The 20,647-nt window shown below is 42.5% G+C and overlaps 1 protein-coding gene and 1 long non-coding RNA gene across 6 annotated transcripts in view; one reads left to right on the forward strand and one right to left on the reverse strand.

Annotated features, from left to right (window-relative positions):
- Window positions 1-20,647, reverse strand: part of SLC9A9 (solute carrier family 9 member A9) — a 511,594-nt gene that overhangs the window by 81,949 nt on the left and 408,998 nt on the right. For 2 of the 5 annotated variants that reach the window (XR_011527598.1, XR_011527597.1), the window contains exon 14: window positions 14,103-14,290. Coding sequence is in view for 3 of the 5 variants with exons in the window: in XM_070577586.1 (XP_070433687.1) it covers window positions 4,937-5,069; window positions 14,211-14,290 (213 nt within the window). In the remaining 2 variants the exon portion in view is untranslated. Of the gene's footprint in view, window positions 1-4,827; window positions 5,070-14,102; window positions 14,291-20,647 lie in introns of those variants that run through there. The other 3 variants (XM_070577586.1, XM_008507627.2, XM_070577585.1) reach the window with 3 other exon arrangements.
- On the forward strand, window positions 9,461-15,184 carry LOC139076221 (uncharacterized). Its single transcript, XR_011527602.1, has 2 exons — window positions 9,461-9,824; window positions 14,905-15,184. It is a non-coding gene; the product is annotated as an uncharacterized lncRNA (long non-coding RNA).

The raw sequence follows: 20,647 nt of genomic DNA on the forward strand, positions 1-20,647 counted from the left end.
CCACCCGCTTCCTTGTAACTGCGCCTCCCTGGCCCTTCCTCTCTGTGCCCCGATACCCCCCGTAATGCAGCAGCGGAGTCTGTGGATTTGGGGCCAGAGTTTTCTAGCATCTATCCCTTTCCTTTCTATTCCTATTGAACCTGCCAACATTTAGACCCTTGTGACTTCTCCCTAATCAATGCTGTTAGGTCAATCTTTCTAAAACAGGACTGTGTCACTCCTGTGTCTCTACAAATTATCCAATTCCCTGTTTTCTACTGAATTAAATCCGGACACCTTCACCTGATACTCAAAATCCTTACAGATTTCCCTGAACACAGCTTTTTAGTCCCTTCTGCTCTAACAGTCAACCCTAAATGTGCCACACTGCCATCTCACTTCACCCCAAGCACATCTAATGCTTTCCCACGTTCTCACCTTTACCTGGGACCTTTGCTCTGCCTGGAAAAATGTAATAAGCAGACCTTGGGTTTGTTGGGTACTGTCTAGTTTTCAAAGTGGCTTCACTTACCTTATTCCATTTGAAAATTGCAGTTACTAAGCGGGGCAGATATGATTATCCTCATTTTACAGATTAGCAAACAGTGGCCCTGAGCAGGCCCAGCACCTGTGGCTCCATAGCCGGGGGGCCGAGGCAGGCCCAGGAGCCCGAGCTTCATGTTCCCTCTACTCGCGGCTCTGTGTTGCTCTTCTCCTTTGTCCAGCCTTTCATCTGGCTTCCTCCAGTTTCTACTTGTCATATCCTACCTTTTTCTCAAAGTCCAGCTCAAATCCACTAACTCCATGAGCTCTTCCACAAAAGCCCTGATGGCTCCTTTTCTCTGAGCTCTTACAGCTCCTTGTCCAACTTACCCGGCACTTCGAGCAATTGGGGACAAGGCCTGAGAGTTCCTGGATAAGGGTTTGAGGCTGGCGTAGATCAAGGTTTTAAATCTTTTTGATCATGACTCCCATTAAGAAACACATTTTCTATCACAAACTAGTGTATACACACACACACACACCCCTGAACAGGTTTCATGAAATAGTATTGACTTCTAATTCTGCAATGCAGTATTTTATTCTCTCTAGTCTACTTTCATTTGTTAAAAAGTTCTGGTTAGGAACCCACTAAATTGATTTTGAGAACCACTAATGAGTCCTGATTAGCAGTTTGGAAAACTCTGGTTTAAATCTTATGTGTCTCTTCTAAATGGCCTAGACAGCATTTTCAAAGGTTTGCAAAAGACTGAGCGAGCAAGTGAGATTTGTTCATCAAGGATTTTGTCTGAATTCCTAACAGGAATACAAACAGTTCTCACAATGGCTGGGCCAGGAAGGAAGGGCCTCAGCTGGAGAGCACCACCTTCTACTTGCTGGAAGGCCAAGGGTAGGCATTTGTTTTCTTCCAGCTTCATTGAGGTATAAATGACAAATAAAAATTGTATCTATTTAAGGTGTACAACGTGATTTTCTGACGTACGTATATGTTGTGCAATGATTACCACACAAGCTAACTAACATCTCATCACCTCACCTAGTTACCATTTTGTTTTGTGGTAGGAACACTTAAGATCTCCTCTCCCGGCACATTTTGAGCACACAATGCAGTATTTTTAACTCTAGTCACCATGGTCTACAGGAGAGCTCCACAACTTTCTCATCCAGCATAAATGAAACTTTTTACCCTTTGACCAACATCTCCCCATTCCCCCAACCCCCAGTCCCTAGTTACCACCATTCTAATCTCTGCTTTTATGAATTTGACTGTTTTAGGTTCCACATATAAATGAGATCATGTAAGGACAGGAATTCTTAAAGGGCCAGTGATGAAGGACGAGGGTGCATGCATTTCACAGCGGGACATCTTCACAGGAGTGGGATGTGTGGGCACCAGAGAGCTGGGGAGGAAGAGTCCTCAATAAGGCATGTCTGTAGACTGAGAGGAGACTGATGTGCTCGTCATAACCCTGAATATGGCAGGAAATCAGCTAGAATTTAAAAATAATAAAAATGTAATAAAACTCCTTGTTTATATCTGCATAGTGAGTCTGAGGGCCTTCAGGCCTACAAACCTGTCACTGAATTTAGTATCATTTCAACCTTATGAAGCACTTGATGTTTGCAAAGTGCTTGTACAATTACCAATTACCATCATGTTCATCTTCTGAACATTTCAGTTCAGAGAAGGCCTGAGGACTTCAGGCTAAGAGTAAAAGAAAAAAGGAAAGGAAAAAGAATTGGTCAAGCTAAAGACCCAGCTTTTGACCTTGTGCCACTGGAGCTGTTTAAGATGTGGGGTACTTGCTTCTCAATGGGGTCCTCTCTTCCCTCAGCACCTGGAGTCTGCAGTGCCTGCAGCTGGCCTTGGGCAGCCACACTGCTCTTGGGAGCTCCGGGTAGGATCTATGTCCGCATGAAGCAGCGGAGGGAAAGGCAAAGGGCTTGGCAGCTGCCAGCAGAGGGCTAGGTGGTAGTGAGGATGCACGCGGGGAGAGGTGCTCGAGGTTGCTGGGAAAGAGTAGTGAGCAAAGGACAAAGCAGTTACGGCCTTTCCTGTTGCAGCTATAAACCCACGGTAAAGGGTTGGGATCGACTTGCTTAGGAGCCTGTGCATAGAAGCCAGAACTCAGCTCTGGCCATGTTTATGAGCAACAGGTCAGTGAAACCCAACACACTGGTGGATTTCAAGGAATCCCAAGGAAATGGCTTCAAGGTATGTCAAAGGCAATGGTTTGAGGATGTGTCTGTTTCCTTGGGTAAAAGGTTAGCTCTCCTGGGCTTCTTCCCCTACACTTAAGAGCCCACAGCCTCAGCTACCACTGGCAAGCAGCTGTCCCAGGAGACTGAGTGTGGCCGAAGGGCTGGCGGCATTCTGTTTTATCTGGTTTACCAGTTTAGGAGCAAAAAGCAGGCTTTTCTTTCAAAGTGAATTTTACTTCATCATTTTCTGTGAGATCAGTTAAAATCTCTGTCAGAGGTTCTCCCACTTCTCACCAGGGATAGGTCAACACCAGGAGCTGAGCTGAGAGGCTGAGCTGGCTTTTTAACTAGAAAGCGTTCTGGGAGACCTGCACCATTACACCGTGGGATCACGTTCGCCGCTGGAAATTTAAGAATCTACCTCTGAGTGAAATGATAATTTATATTTTGAAACACATATTCAGTGTTCCAAAATATCTTCCAGACAAGAAGCAGAACATTCCTGTCCTTTTATCTACATAGAAAACTTGTGGGTGTCTTCAGGAGCAACTGTACAGAAGCATGCTCGGTTTATTGCTCTCCCTGTCACACCACCTTCCACGCGACCACCAGTTGTCTTCATTACAACCAACTGGACTGTGTGACTCTGCTTAAAGTGCTGTGTTGGTCTCCTGCTGGCAATAAGAGAAAATCTTTTTTCTTGACCACAACATGTGTGGTCCTGCCCCGTCTGTCCATGATAACTCTCCAGTTTTACTGCCCACTGATCCAGTCGCTCTGAAACTCCCACCATTTTCTGAACACCTCACACCCTATTTATGCCTTTGCCTGAGCTGTTTCCATTGCCAGAAAGTCCTTCACATCCTTGGCTCAGCTCCTTATAGATTCTTACATTTTTCTCGTCTATTTCCAAACTTACTTCTGTGTCGCTTCCTCGATTCTCCAAAGCTGGCTAGCTGGCTACGACCCCCTCTGGCTTCCATAACACTTTTTGCTCATAACCTTAGTATAGCTCTTAGTGCATTGGTGGCTGCTGTCTCAACCTCATTAGGATGTTGGCATCTTGAGGGCAACCACCATTTATTTGTCTCTGTGGCTTCAGAAGAAACTAGAAGACATACTTATATATTTTTTTCTAGGAAAGAAGTATTAAAACTAAATTCAGTTAAAATCATTGAAGAAAATTTAAACAAAACCCTTATTTTTTTTCAGGGGAAGATATATTAAAACTAAATCCAATTCTGGAAGCATTAAATGTGTAGGTACCTGATAAATTACTGTCATACAGATGAATCAGATTTGTGACAGAAAGGAAACTTTGGAAGGCTCTTAAGCATGTGACACATTGCTCTACCTTTAGCCATCTGAGTCACTCAACAAAAATATAAAATTAGTAGCAGCGAGAGAGAATTCTAGTTACACTGGGTATAGGTAATGAGAGTCTCGCCCTTTGCTTCAAAGGCTGACTCCACTCTTCCCTGGAGACTATCTCCTTTCTCTTCTTTCTTCCAATTTTGTGCCTTTCAGGCAGGTTTATTCCGGCTCCTTTCAGCTATTCATGCCACACCTGTCATGGGACTTTCCTGCATGTTATTCCTTCTGCTCAGAATGCTCTTCCTCCCTTTCCATTGTTTAATTTCGTGTTAGGAAATCCCAGTTCCTCCATGGACTCTTTCCCACATGACTGGAACAGTATTTATTTCTCCAACAGTCTCTTCCTCCCTTAACCGCCAGCGCACTTATCTCTTTGCCACTCTTATTTATGAGTTGGTTTGACAGGTGGAGAATATGTCAGCACCATCTACCTTGTGAAGTGAACTTTAATTAGGGCAGGGCCACGTCTGTCCACGTGCTTTGTGCTGTGTTTGCCACAGCTTCACATGCAGACAAGGGCTGAATACTGTGGTCCACGAATCAGACCTGGCCCATGTCTCCCTGTCGGGTGATAATATGTGAGGCTGGCAGCCACGGCTCATGCTGATAATGTGTCTCTAGTAGCACACGAATTTGTTGGCTGCCTGAAAAAGCCTTGGCTCCTGCAGTTGAGAAGGAGTGACCAAGTAGCAAGTAAAGAAAATTCAAGTAAAATACTCTTTTTTCTAATGGGGAAGAAATATTAAAACTAAATTCAAAACTGGCAACATTAAGGTAATACATTTATTTTTGTGAGTCTTAACATTTTTTCCCTTCTCCCTTTTTCCTAATAAAATGATTCCATACCGACCTAGAAATCTTCAAATATAACATCACACCACTAACGACAAAACATGATGGCTTCACCTGAAAGGTTCAATTGGAAGATCTCCTTTATCACAAGAAGGCGCGAGAGGAATAATCGTCTCCAAAGGCTGGCATTGCTTCCATTGTGAAACAGAAAAATTGCTGCACTTCTCTATCAAGGCAAAATTGCTATCCGTGGTGTAATTTCCAGAAAAATAATGATGAGACGATGGACTGTAACTTAGAAAAATCATAAATGAGACAATCACATGTGCAGAACAGGGGACACAAAGGAACGGCCAAACACCAGCTACATCCATTTACTCGAGATCCAAGAAGAGGAATTAGGGCTCATTTACAGCTTAAGTGGAACCTTTGTTTATGGAGACTGAAGACTTTCTAATGGCATTAAAATATGGCTGTTGCAACTAAAAATTATCACAAGCATACAAAATAATGAGTATTTCAGTCGCTCAGAGACAATAAATGACAATGACGACTAAACGCATTACATGATGCCCCCATTTAACAGATGGAGATATCAACGGGCAGTAATGATAATAATAAATCTCACGTTATTGAGCACTTTCCTAAGTGCTTCACGCTAAGTCACTTAATCCTCAAAACAAACCTATGAAGTAAGGACTTCTATTATCCCCATTTTGCAGCTGAGAGCCTGAGGCACAGAGGGCAAAGAACTTTCCTCAAATTACACAGCTAGTAAGTGGATAAGCTACAATAGCAAATCAATAAATCCTGACCGCCAGACTCTCCTCTGTCTGACAAAAACCAATGGTGGAATGTCTCGGTGCATCTTTCTTTATATCATAGTCACGTTCCTGAAAAGATATCTGCAAATCAGAAATTGAAAAACAGAACCAGATTGGAATGTAAGCTCTGCGCGAAATTGTCAGTGGCTGTACTCCTGGTGCCCAGGAGAGCACCCAGTCAAGGTAGGCTCTTGATAAACGTGTGATGAAGAAATAAGTAGATAGAGAAATGAAGAGAGTCTAATATAGTGCTTTTCAGTGAGAAAGTGATCATTACGTTTTTAAAAATTGGACTTAAAAGAACTTATTTTATGAATCTGTTCTAGAAGAGCAGGGGGTCACTTTCTGATTTCTCGTTTATGTGAATCCATATTTTCATATCATTTTCTTAAAGTGAAGATGAAACGAGAAAGCATTCTCATGTAATAGAAATATTATTAAAACTTTTACAGGGAAAAGGCAAAACAAATCAGGGATGTCAAATCTCTTGTGGAATCCTAGGATTATTCTAGAAAACTCAGCTATCATCTTGGGATCCACAACTTTGCCCATTCACAGTGGGGGATCCCACATGTTCGGGCAACAATTTACAGTGTCATACTTATAGCCACTTGTCAGGGCTCCAGAAGAGTTTTAGGCCAGTTACAGAACGTTGCAAAGTATTTAGGCCATACGGTCTTGAGAAAACTGCTCTATTTAACTGTTTTAATCATGTTTTGGCTCTGAGAGGCAAGTGAACAAGTTACCATCATTAAGAAGTTGTTTTAATAACTAGTCAACTTTTCTGATGGATTTAGTCACAACAAAGGATATTGTTTATTATTCCCATTATATGGAGGAAGAAATCATGGGAGACCCGAGTTATGACCCGAACGAGAGTCTGGTACTGGTAACATTCTCCTACATTGATTCTTACCAAAATTCATGGGAACACAAGGATCCAGGAAGCCAGTATTTTCTTCTAGGGAGTTTTAATTTCATTTCACTTAGGTGCTAAGTCAAGGGCTATCTACAAGATCTTTCTATACAAGCACCTGCGAGGCCAAGGACGAGGAACAGCCAAGTTGAGTACCTGGGTAGGAGTGGGGGCTGCACTGCAGCCCAGTGCAAGGTAAGCTCTTCCCTACACCCAGCTTCCCAGGGGAGCAATTAAAATGCCACGTGCACCCTCATGTGGGATACCATTGGGGCTGTATTTAGGGAGAGTGTTTAGAAAGCCGATGGCTTAAGTTTGTTTCAAATAGTTTCAAGTTTTAGTGCTTTCTGAAACCACTCAAGGAGTTATCTGGTTACATTGTACTAGTGAACGTTACAAATGATTTTAATTTATCGCTCCCTTAAAGAGGCCCCCCCATTAAACTCTGGTGATGCCAGTGTCTCTCTTTCCTATGCTAAGGACCACCTGTCATTTCAAAGGACTTTGGGGTCATGATTCATTTTAATGAGGCAGGTATGCAAGACTTCATGAAGGTCCTGCCTCCCAACCCGACCCTCTCTGTTAGTACCTAGTCTACAGCCTGGCACATAGTAGGCGCTCAATAAAGGTGAGTGCGAGCTGTCTTACTTACATTCTGTGCTATCTATCCTGCTTGCTGCTGAGAGTAAACAGCCCCACTCCAGACTGCTGAAGCTTTTCATGAGCCACGGAAGAAGCCATCACATGGAAGTATCAATTGTATGCCAGGCACACTTACAACAGTAGCATCACACATATATTAATGCTGCCAGAACTCAGCGGCTGGACCACCCACACCAGGACCCTTGGGATCTGCGGGTGGACAGAGCCTGCTCCCTGTGGATTACGAATGCTGGCTTCAAGTGCAGCAGTAACCTTAGACGTGCCTTTTCCCTCCTCTGGGCTCATGCTTCATTTATAAAACAGCGCTCATAGAGCTAACATTCCTTGTTCCTTTGAGAGTTTTTTGTGAAGTAAACTCAAGTCATTCACAAGGCCACAGTCCTACCCCGATAAATAATTCATGGATGCCTCAGCTAGTCAGAATAAGAACAAAAGTAAGGGATCATCATTTAGAATGGAAATTGCTGCTCACAATATTCATACCTATGATTTAAAATAAGCGTGACTGTGTGGGATATAATGAATTCTGTCAAGTTTTAGGAGGGGAAGACACCCCCCTTTTATTGAGACTATGATGCCATTACATTTAAATCCATTAACTACTTGATTCCAAGTGTCATTTTGAATGGTCCTGATGTTTGCGTTTACTTTTCCGGGATTGCAGCTCTAGCCTGTCACTCTTCGGTATAGTAGGGGATATAGGGGTATATAGTCTGGTATCTGCCACTTTCTTGGCCGGGTTCTTTAATGGAAAACTCAAGAGCTGTAGCGTCCACACCCACCATGGGCCTTTCCTTTTGCTGGTAACACCTCAGTGCGCTCTTCATTCCAAACCAATGATGGGAAGGAAGTCTCCATTCACATGGCTTTATGTAATTCTAGTACTGTGTCAACTTGCCAACCCATTGTTATCTTTGTGCTTTCTTTACAAGTATGTAAAGTGTTGGCAACCACATGATAGCTCCTTCTTTTCAGTTGATACAACAACCCGGAAGCTCTCCGAACCCTGTCCTTACAGGAAGTGTTAAAAATGATTGTAGGCTGCCCTTTTTAATGTGGAAAAGGTCATTCTTATACTGTGTCATTCCCATTTGTAAGACCAATATATACACACGCTTAAGGAAAGAGATGATAAATGATAGAGAGGAAAGAGACTGTAGGAAGCAGACAGTCCGGCAGGATCATTAGTCACTGATGAATAAGGCAACCTAAGATTCCCACGCTGGCTGTAACACTGTGAATCCAAGCAAATCATTTTATCTGGTGTCTTAAAATATGAATAAAGGGACATCAATTTCTGCTTCTAACCTTCTCATTATAGGAGATCGTTAGTGAGGATGATAGGTGGCTGTAAAATTTTGAGTTCTGTATACTAAGAAACTCAACACATGATTGGTGAGGTAATATGTATTCAGTCACCAAGACAGAGAATGGCTTCTAAGCCAGGGCCAGGCTTGAATGTACCAGACTGGGTGTACTAATTGAACCTAAGAAAGCGTGGTCCAACCATAGGAAGGAGGTCAGTGTGGCAACAGGGATCCAAGTGTGTTGTGGTGGCTGTCTCTGCTTAGGGACAGGGACACTGAGGCTAGGGGGTGGATGTCTAGATGGGGTGTGTACTTTGTGTGCCAAAGGGCAGCCTGGGAGAAAACACTAAGATAACTCACTCTGCCTTCTTCTGCTTTCAGACTCACCTAGTGACGCTCAGGTAATTAATTGGATTTTCATGTATATCAATGTCCAGAATGAAGGAGCCCCAGATAGAAAATACTGCTGGCTTGCTCAATCCATTCATTCATTCATAAACAAATATTTATCGAGTATCCACTATGTGCCAGGCACTATTCTATGCCCTGAGGACATACCAGTGAATGAAAAGAGACCCAAATCCCTGTCCCCGGAAAAGATATATCCTGGTTGGAGGACAGTACTAAAATCAATAAATAAAGTACATACTGTGTCAGATGGTAAGTGTTACGGAGAAAACAAAGCAAGGAAGGGGTGTGGGAGTGCTCCTGTTGGGACTGCTAATTTAAATATGGAACCAGGAAAGCCAGTGACAAATTGAATGAAAGAGGAGGGAGGGAAGCATGTGAAAGTCTGAGGGAAGAGCATCCCAAACAGAGAGAATTGCCAGCGCAAAGGCCGGGGAGGAGGAAGGTGCTGGGTGTGTCTCAGGAAGCCAGGGTGGCTGGGGCGGAGGGATCCTGGGAGAAAAGTAGGAGAGGGGGCCAGAGGGATACTAGGGACCAGATGGTGACTTGAGCCTTCTCTTGGCCGGGAAGGGATATTCCTCCCCAGGGGGATATATATGGTGATTTGGGAATTTGGTGTCTGGTTTATACTGGTGCCTCCTTTGAGCTTGGCTGGAATGCATCCATCTCTATGAAATTAAACCACTCTTGGAGTATTTGGCATATTTAACTTTCTACACCTGAAAAGTTGAGGACCTGACTCAGAAACTTGGGGACTCCTTTATGGAAGTGTTCTTAGGTTGACCAACCAGGACCTCAACCTTCTCACCCCCTGTGTCTTCAACCGATGCTTGAGGTATGAGCTCTGCACTACATAAGGTAAGCAGTCTTAATATTCATTGCTGTAATAGTGACTTTATGAAATATTGAGTTGGGGTTTTGCATATAGAGTAAGCGATAACATGGACTTAGAGTTATCAGTGATAATGTTCATTTAAGTATATTAATGGACTTTAGAGTGAGAGAGATCTGGGCTTGAATCAAAGAACTGACGCTGGCTGTGGAACCTTAAGAAAGTTCTTTAAGTTCTCTGAGCCTTTGTTTATTCCATTTCAAAGAGGGTGATTGTGAGAATTAAATTAAATAAAAAGGGTGGTTATAAGCATTAAATGAACTAATGTACCCTGTGGGAAAGCCTCGGTGCTCATAACATAGTTCCCCTGCTCATCCCCCGCCCTCAATTTCTTCTTTGCACTGCATGACTCAGAATTGCTGCCCACATTGAATTACAATGAAATCTTAATTAACCATCAATTTGGCACCATAGGCTTCCAACAAGGCTCTTGAGCACGGGAGCCCAGGCTGTTTCAGCAGAGGCCGACACAATCTGCAGTCCACTTGTGTCCATTAGACTCTCCAGACCGTCCCAGCCTCCTACAGAGCCGGGAGGTGAAATGAAATTATAACGGTAAAGCACTCAACATGGTACTTGGCCATTGTTCATCCTCATTGAATGTTAATTTTTATTATTTTTATTCTCCTGTGCTTTTTGGAAACATTTTATGGGCATGTATATGCTTATTAGTTTTGCTATGAAAAAGTATAAAAAGAAAACAAAACTTTGTGAGCAACAGTGGCTTGTTTTATTGATACCAATGGTGACTTAAGATAGTCTTTCTATCCTCGGGTCTGAATATTGGGCGTGAATTGAATGTGAGTTGAATTCTGTGATGTTTAGTTTCATGTGTCAACTTGGCTAGGATATCCAGTTATTCACTCAAACGCTAATCTAGGTGTTGCTGTGAAGGTATTTTGTAGGTGTGGTTAACATCAATAATCAGTTGACTTTAAGCAAAGGAGATGATCTTCAATAATGTGGGTGGGCCTCATCCAATCCGTTGAATGGCCTTAAGAGCAAAACTAAGGTTTCCCTGAGGAAGAAGGAATCAGCTCTTGCCCGAGAGTTTCTAGACTGAGAGCCTGCCCTACAAATTCTGGACTTGCCGCCCCCCACAATCGCATAAACAGAGTCCTTGAAATAAATCTATGTTTATGTATATTTATATGTGTGTATATGTGTGTGCATGTATGTGTATGTATATGTACTCCTACTGGTTCTATTTCTGTTTCTCTGGAGAATCCTGACTGATACAGGTGCATGTGGAGCCTTATTTATTCTTCTTTGTCTTTTGTCAGTAAATCTTTATGATGCCTCACTTGCATGATGCAATTTTATTGAAACGAAACTTGCATAGCTCCACACCGCATAATCAGTTTCTTTCAGGCTCACAACAATTTCCTTTTGACCTGGGCCAGGCAACCTGACCCGGACTGGGGGATCCTCCTCCACTGACGGTCGCTGGCATAGCCTACCTATGAGGTTCATGGGGCACATGACCTGGGTTCTAGGCGGACAATAGAAAGAACATAAATGCCAAGTGGATAATTTGTCTCCAAAACCACAGATCTATCGAGAGGTCACAGAGTGGAAACTGGTTGCTTTGCTGCTCTCTGGGTATGAATTCGGAGCACAACTAGGATATAAAAACTTGGTTGTCTGAGTGCAAATATATTTGTGCACTGCAATTTTAGAACAAATGCACAGGAGGACAAATTACCCCGAGAAGAGATATTACTGAGAGTGTAAATCTGCTTTTGTTTTTTGCCAACCTGTCCGTAATCATATGGAAATAAACCCCTGGTGAAAAGTGAGACAAAAACTATGACATCATCTGAATTTAGTGTCACAGCTCTAAGCTAAAAATTTGGGTGGGTTCTCACTTTCATTTTCTTGTCTCCAAGGTATTTTTTTCCACGTTACTCCTTTTCTGCATTGTAAAGCATTCCTCACAGCATTGTCAGAATTTGAACAAAAACATCTTTTATCTCATTTATGATTTACCATTTTGTGATATTGTGATTAATAATAAGAAATATATATTTGGTTTTAGTCCCCGTTTCTGGTACAGAGCTCCTAAAACCTTTGGAATTTCCTAAATGATGAAAGCAACAAAGGTATCCTTTGTTAGGTTAAGGAGGTGACTTTTGGCCCTGCACCTATGGATGGAGACTGGTTGCCAGGAAACCAAACATGTGATTAGAGGGTTGGAACTTTCAGTCCCCACTCTCCCACCCCTGGGGAGAGGGTGGGACTGGAGATGGAGTTCACTCACCAATAGTCAATGATTTAATCAGTCAGGCCTCTGTAACAAGCCTCCAACAAAACCCCAAAGGACAGGGTTTTGAGAGCTTCTGGGTTGGTGAGCATGTAGAGATTTGGGGAGAGCGTCACGTTCAGAAAGAACATGGAAGCTCTGTGCCCTTTTCCTGTAGCTTGCCCTATGCATTTCTTCCATTTGGCTGTTCCTGAGTTGTATACTTTTGTAATAAACCGATGCTCTGCAAGTAAAATGTTTCTGAGTTCTGTGAGCCGCCCTAGCAAATTAACCAAACCCAAGGAGGAGGTCATGGGAACTATCTATAGTCTATAGCCAGTGGGTCAGAAGCAGAGGTAACAACCTGGGCTTGTCACTGGCGTCTGAGGTGGTGGTGGGGGCAGTCCTGTGGGATGGGCCCTGACCTCTGAGACGCTATCTCTAAGTAGGTACTGTCAGAAATGAGTTGAATTGTAGTACACCGAGCTGGTGTGCAGAGAATCGCTTGGACATGTGGGGAGGCCCCCCCCCCCCAGCAAGTTGGAAATTGGGTTCAGGAACCCAAAAAGACACTTTCTTACTGTGTATCTTATCATAAGCAAGCAGTTTTTATGTGTATTCTTTATATACATAAAAAGTGCTCTTTATGTCAAATTTTTATAACTTCCTACAAATTTGGTTGTCAAATAAGCAATGGCAGAGGAAAATTGTGTTTCCAGAAGAAATCAACTTGGAACGCAAACCAGCATAACCTGTTAAGAACCAGCTTCCCTTTGAGAGATCAGGAAGGCTTTGAGTAGTTAATGAGATACCAGAACCTCCAAGAGGGACTTATTGGCCAAGACGGTCGGCGTTCAAGAGGGTGGTAACCTACACTGTGCAGGAAAGCTCAAGACTGAGCAAGGCGACGTCGCCGTGCACAGATAACAGAGCTACGGAAAAACAAGACCGTAGCCTCGAAAAACCTCCACCTTCCACACCTCCGTCTGTAATTCCTAGAATGCTCTATTTTTGCAGAATTGCTCTCTATTTCTCTCTTTGTTTTATTTTTGCTTCTCTCTACAATCTTCAATTGGCTTCTCTTCGCTTCATTCTTAATTCTTTTTCTACACAGCCATTCCTCTAATTTGCTTTCCTTTCCTTCCTACTGTGAATTTCCTGTATTTCTCTTGCCGCCTCTCCCTCTCAACTTTTACCTCTTCATCTTATTCTTTGAATTTCTTTTCCCTGTTCTTAATTCTTCTTCCTCTCCCACTGATCTGTTGTGGCTTTAATCATTGCTTAGGCGCTTTAAAATCACCCAGTGACTGACATTTTCTCCCTGAAAGGAGAGGGATTTGTGACTGTGCAAAACTAACTACAAAGACCCAACACATTGAATTTTCAGCGCAGATTTTTTCTTTCTTCCGTGGCGCTTTTGCTCAGGATTAAAGATGGACGGCTTATTGCAACTCACAACGGCAAAGCCGTTCAGGCTTGACTTCTCAGCCCCGTGAGTCCGCTGGCGGGGTGTGTCTGGGCACTATGTTTACACTGAGTGCTAGAATTATAAAACTGCCCTTCACTAGGAAAAGCTTACTTGAATCTGCCTGGAAGACAAAGTGCTGGCATTTTATAACGTGGTGACCAGACTCATTCTTCTCCCCAGACCATCCATTTCCCTGAGCCCCAACTCCCTTCATTTTTTACAGTTTGAAACCAAGCACATGAATGGGTTCCCGGGAGAAGGGGGAAGGACCTTTGTCCGGTCCACCTGGCCAACTCAACCGGAAGTAAAATCTCTACAAAGGGAGGAGCAGTAAAATTAGTAAAATGGATCAGTCCTCAGGACTATATGATTTTACCTCTTCGCTTTGGAAATACTAGATTGCCATGAATATACCAAACTCATTTGACTCTGAGAGATTTCCCGTTAGCTCTTCCAACTTTAAGTATGGATGATACAGCTTTGTATTTTTCGAAATCATTCTTTCTGACAAGTTTGGTGGTGAATTCACTTTACCTTTCTCTGTTTCTTGAAGAGCAGGAGTGCACAGCTCTGGGATTAAGTGCCGGAAGTTAATCTCTGCTGTGCGGCTGCATCTGGGAGATCATCACTGTCAAAGGATACTTGTGGTCAAAGCCGTACCACATTCTGAAGAGCCAAGCACTCTCTGTTTTGGTTGTGCTTTTTTCCAAGTTATTTGCTTCCTGGAGAAAGAGAATAGAAAAAGGCATTGGATAAATAATCAATATAAAATATTGACATATAATATCAACATTAGTAAATGATATATACAATATTAATATATTTTCACTATAAAAATACATGTCAAACCAAGTTAAATTGAACCACGTTAAAAAACACTTTCTAGGTGAATGCATCTTCTTCTAAATGATGAAGCAGCTGCCAAGCAAATTAGCTCATAGATCTTGCCATGTGGATGAGACTCTTGTGGTATAATTCAACATTTAGTTCTCTTAATAATCCCCATTTTATTACACAGCTAAGAAATGTCATTTTTTGACATCAATACAAATGATTTTTCTGTCAGATTGCTGTTGTGGGAACTTTGCAGTTTACTTCTGTCAGATTTGGAGGGTGTTTATTTAAGACTTACAAAAAGATCAAGACTAAAGGAATGATAACAGTCTAATAACGATCAATTCGTTTTCACCCATTTTCCTTTGGATAGATCATTACCAAAGGCTGTTAGTTTTTGATATCTTCCTGCTTCGATTCTTGAGTTTTGAAAGAGATGTTCCTGATGGGAAGCCTGTAGTACTTGAATGAGCTTTTCTCTCTCCTTTTTTTTCCCCAAAAGGGCCACAGTGGGAGAAAGGAAGAAAATGAATTAAGAAGAACAAAAGAGAAAGCACTTGATGCTTGAGAGTAGAGGATAAAAATGTGAGAAAAAGGAAGGAAGGCGAACCTTTTCTGTGAACTTTAGAGACGAATGATAACGAACATTGCAGTTTGAGAAGAGGGAGATTCAGTGGCATTTTTACTTCTTTTGTGTATCGCATTTTGCATATTAAGACAAGAGAATTCCAGACTTCAATCAGTTGTAATTATCTCCATCATTAAAAGAATTTATATCTTAACGTGGACTCCATTGCTTTGTTTGGCCCTTTAGCTTCCACCCTCAAATTGCATCAGGAGTTCGCAGTCCAGTAATAACGTGAACATTCTCAACAAATTATGGCGCGTGGAAGAAATGGAGAGCCACTGGCTGCTCCTTGCCAGCCCTTAGATGAGCCCAAGTTGATTAACTTTCATTTTATTTTATTTACCTTTTTGCCCATTCCCAGACAGTCCCACTGATGGTTAATGACAACCAGCTGAACGCAAAGGGCCATATTCTGCTCTCTGAAACCTGTGTAACAGCAGACACTGCAGTTCCATCCCCCGCAAACAACATGGGAATACAAGAAAGCAAAATGTGGTCCATTTCTAGTCAGCCATGTATCCTTTGTCCAAAATGGTTGAAGCAGAGACTCACAATAAAATTAAATGCCAAACCGGCAGCCCTTCTCACTGGTTGTTTTAAGATCTCTGATTTCCAATCTTGCAGTTTCCCAAATGGAGTTCCCCAGTATGCCATTGTTCTACATGGAGTTGATGGAAATTCTGTGCCAATCGTTCAGGAAAGGATAGGTTTGACAGCGTTACACAGGTTTCTTATATACAGGGTTTCTCAGAATCTTCCATTTATAAATGAGCATTGTAAATCGTCAAGAGGGAAGTGTTTCTCAAACTTACTTGGCCATGGAACCCATTCCCAAACCCCACCGTGGGGCATCTACAATCTTTTCATGGACCTTCGACTTCCACGGATCCATTTTCTGAGAGACCTGGCGTGCATGCCCTGTTTTATAGAGTTAGAATTTATTCATCATATTCCCCCAAAAGTAAACCAGGGTGTCCAGTTCAATTTTCATTCTTTCCCTGAACCTTTCTTTAGCTATTTCTATCCCAATAAAGGAATCAGATTTTCAAAATCACTGCTGCGCATAATGTTTTCTTCATCGTCTTGCAGCCTCTGCAGGTTGTTTCTGAGTCACCATCTCCCAAACAGGCACCACATGTTGGGGCTTAGCTGGCAGTACCGCTGTTCACCCTTGACTCGACTAGTTAGCAAACCTCTGCGCCAACAGTGGGGAGTTGCCTCTCTCTTTTTTTTCCTTTCTTTTTCTTTAAGAAGAATAAGGACTTACAGAACTTTATCCATCAACAAGCATCGGTAATTTTTGATAGCTGATAATATCTACTGATGACAAGATAGTCATTGAAGAAAACTGATGGAAAGGAGTGTAAGCAAATTCTTGTTGTTTGTTTGGTTGTTTGCTTTTACGTAAAGGTAGGCTGTGACATGGTGAGCTCGGCTGATGGTCAGGGGTCCAGGATTCCAGCACCCACCTTGCAGCAGCCCAGCAGAATGACATTTGCAATGATGACAGTCCCCAGCTCTTGAATACTTATGGATTCCTAGGTAGCATGCTAGTCACGTTATCCAGTCATTATCTTTTACAGTCATTATTCCTCAATTTTCACAATAATCCATCAGCGTGGGTTGTGTTATACCTATATTACAGGTGAGGACCTCGAGAGGCCCAGAGAAGGGAAGAGATGAGCCCAAAGTCACACAGCTAGCAAGCAACAGAGCTGGAATCTGAATGTAGGACTGCCTGACTCCAAAGATGACATTCCTTCTGCCTGTATCTCACTCAGCCTTTAAACTTTGGGAAGCAGATGTACGATGGGCCACTTGGGCTGCAGTTTCCTTGTCTGTAAAATGAATTGAGGAAATCGGCCTGGCTGGTGTCTGAGGTCCTAATCATGTGAAAAATACTCTATTTTTATTAATGACGGCAACACCAATAACAGCTAACACTTCTTGAACACATCCCATGTGCCAGACACTATTCTAAGTGCTTTCCGTATATTAACTCCTTTAACTCTTTTAACAGTTTGATGAAGTCTGTTCTATGATGGTTCCTATTTGACAGATGAGGAATCTGAGGCTCCTGGCACCTGGAGAGGTTTCCAAGCACACCTGTAGCTCCTCAGCAGCCAAGTTCCTCTCATCTAGCTGGGGCCCCAGGGTGTGAGTGGAGAGGAAACCAGGGCCATGGGGTATCTGAGCAGGGAGAAGAGGTCGGGATAGTGGGGTGCTCATGGTGGTTGATACAGAGCAGCTACATGAACCCCAAACATAATGAAAATGCGTGCCTCTCCTCAGCTGGGTGAACTGCTGATGGCTCTGAAAGTGTCTCTGTAAAAAGCTAACCTCACTGTTAGGAATTTCTCTAGACTCTTAGAGAAGGTTTTCAGAGGTCTCCCAAGGTCTAAGGAACCCTCTCTGTCTTTCTTTCCCTTTCCCTCTCCTTTTTATTTTATTTTACTTCCTGAGGGGAACATATCAGAACTCACCAGCAATCCTGAAAGAGCTTATACTATTTCTGGCAAAACTTCCAGGGTTATTTTTCTGTCAGCTGATGAGAGCAAGAGACATCAGGTAGCATTTTGGAAAAATGTTAACACATGCAATCTTTTGTCCAAAACTTATTTTACTTGGGAGACTGGAGATGTTATTCATTTCATTACTTTGTAGAGAAATACACTGGGTTCTCATTAGAATAAAACATAGGGCATGTTTTCCCAGGTGAGAAAAGTACCACTGATGGCCCAGCATTGACTTTTCTGCTGACCCTAGATAAAATGTTCAGTGTACATCTTAAATATCTGTTGGCCCAGTTCTAGATCCATTCATTTATTTCTCTGAAGTTATTGATGACTTAATAACTCGGTTATGAAAGGCCATCAATAAATGAGTAGAAATAAATGAGTTAGTCTTCTGTGTGTGCTGCTTGTTCACCGGGGGCTGAAGATAAATGTGCCAAGGGAATGCCAGCCTTTGCAGTCACCCTGGAACAGGGAAGGTATCTGATGAGGCAGCACAGAGGGCAAGGCCCTGGAGGGCCCAGACGGGCAGGGGACAGCAGGTGGCATCAATTTACCTGTATTACTCTAAAGCAGAGATGGGCTCACACCCAAGGACAACGGATGTGAGCAGTTACTAGAAGCAGAATCAGGAAGTCGGTAGTATTTTGTTAATCACTAGCAATATTTCTTCCTTTTTGAGTTCCTTTATCCCAGAGGGAAAGCAGTGTGCATGCTGGAATAAGCAGAGGATCCAGAAACTGAAGACCAAGGTTTGGGTTCTGACTCTACCGTTTACCATTTAATAATAACTATCGCTCACCAACTCTGAGCCTGTAAGTGATCACAGCCGTAAATGGGAACTGGAGATTCAAGGGTATCGAGTCTTAACTTTTATTTGCCCTTGATGCTTTTAAGAAGCAGAGTGATATATGTGCAATTTCTGGTCCCTTTATTATCCCCTATTTCTGGGAAAATGTAAAAATGACTGGGGCATTTGATATCTTTCTTTTTTCTCCATAAACAGGGGAGTAGATCAGAGGCTGGGAAGTGACTGAGCACGGTAGGGAGTGAGCAGTTGTCTTTTAAGTGACGCCCTCACCCTTAGCACGGCCCCAGAGAGGGAGCAACAGGAAAATTACCAGTCCTCTTTGTTTTCCGCTTCTTTGGACCCCTGAGAGAAAAGAAAAGGCTCTGGCCAGAAATCTGTGAAAACCAGACCCTGAAGCAAGGAGGGATTGTTTGTTGTATTAACTTTAATGAAAAAGAACTAAGCAGATGGAAATACATTCCTCTCTCAATATCCAAATGTGGGGCCTTCCCTAAGTGATCTGGATGAGCGCTGCTCTGGGACCATCATGTGGGATCGCTCCTCGTTTCTGGAAGATTCAATGGATTAAGAGAGAGAGATTTTCCTATCTACTTCTCAAGGTTTCATATTCAATACTGATGTCAGCGGAAGTTGTGCGGAATGATAACAAAGACAATAATCATCATAACAAATCTGTTGAGGTTCCAAAGCACTTTTTCAAGCAGTGCCTGGGGATGGAATCTGACAGCAATACTCTGCCCCACCATCTCCCCCTACTTCGGAATCTATTTGCGTAATAATTTCAAGTTTATTGCCTAGATTTTCTGATTACCAGCAAGAGGACCAGATTCTGTGCCCTTAGAAAGAAAGATTTCTGGATTCTGAAGAGGGAGTATAATACAGTTGAGGGTCAATAGGATTTTTTTTTTCAAATTTACATTTTAAAAGGTAAATCATGGGGCTGGCCCTGTGGCCCAGTGGTTAAATTTCTGCTTGCTCCACTTTGGCGGCCTAGAGTTTGCCAGTTTGGATCCTGGATGTGGACCTATTCCACTCATCAGCCATGAGGTGTCCCACATACAAAACAGAGGAAGACTGGCACAGACATTAGGTCAGGGCAAATCTTCCTGACACACACACACACACACACACGAAAGGTAAATCATGAATTCTTAACCTCCACATAGAAAGTACTTTATACAAATATTCTTACCTTCCCCCCACCATGATAAATTCATAAATGTTCCAAGAATGTATAGTTAGAAAATATATGCTTAGGGAGGAAAACATGGAGTCGAGGATGGGTAAAACTGTTAGGATGACATGTAGACATCATAGATATACTACCAGATGGGCTAAACTCATGGTTTAGCTACAAAGAAAGGGCCAGGTTCAAATAACTTTGTCTGTATAAGAGATTGAAGTTAATCCACAGGCAAAGAAATTGTTTGGTTCAGGTACATATAATATTGAGGTGGTTTTAAAATGTATACCCACAAATTCTCTGTTATTTCTCCTTTTAAAATATGGAGACTAATTTCCCTTCCTATTGAGTGGGGATTGTACTTAGTGACTCATTTTTAATCAACAGAATGGGCAGAAGTGCTGGTGTGTTGTAGCCAAGGCCATGCCATAAAAACGTATTGGGGCTTCCTCCTTGCTGTCTCTCTGGGACCCTTGAGGGAAGTCAGCTGCCATATTGTGAGGACCCTCAAGCAGCTCTATGGAGAGATCCTTGTGGTGAGGAATTGAGTCTCCTTGCCAATAGCTAGCAAGGAACTGAGGCCTCCTGCCCACATGGAAGTGGATCCTTCAGCCCCAGCGAAGCCTTCAGATGAGCATCACTCTGGCTGACATCTGACTGCAACCTCATGAGAGACTCTGAATTGGAAACACTCAGCTAAGTTGCTTTCAAACTCCTGACCCAGAGAAACTGTGAGATCATAAATATTTATTGTTTTAGGCACTGATTTTGGGAATAATTATTGATGCAGCGATAGAAAGCTAATATAACTATATACTGGAATCATAAATTCTAGATGTAGAAGGCATTGGAGTGGGAGTTGGGAAGAGATAATAAAATGATGAGGCATAACTCTTTGTGGTTTACAAAGTGTATTCACAAGGGTAACATATTTGTGGTGTAGAAAACGTTTCCCCATTAAAAGCATATAAAAAATTATCCTAGGTCCAGTACACCATGGTACAGATTGCAGATTGAATACAAAGACATGAAATGATGGCTCAGCTTACAGACAGGGGGAAGTTCACTCCGTCTCACTGTACCTGCTTCACAGCATTCTTAACTAATGCC

The sequence above is a fragment of the Equus przewalskii genome, chromosome 15 (genome assembly GCF_037783145.1).
Source record: "Equus przewalskii isolate Varuska chromosome 15, EquPr2, whole genome shotgun sequence".
In the NCBI taxonomy this organism is placed as follows: domain Eukaryota; kingdom Metazoa; phylum Chordata; class Mammalia; order Perissodactyla; family Equidae; genus Equus; species Equus przewalskii.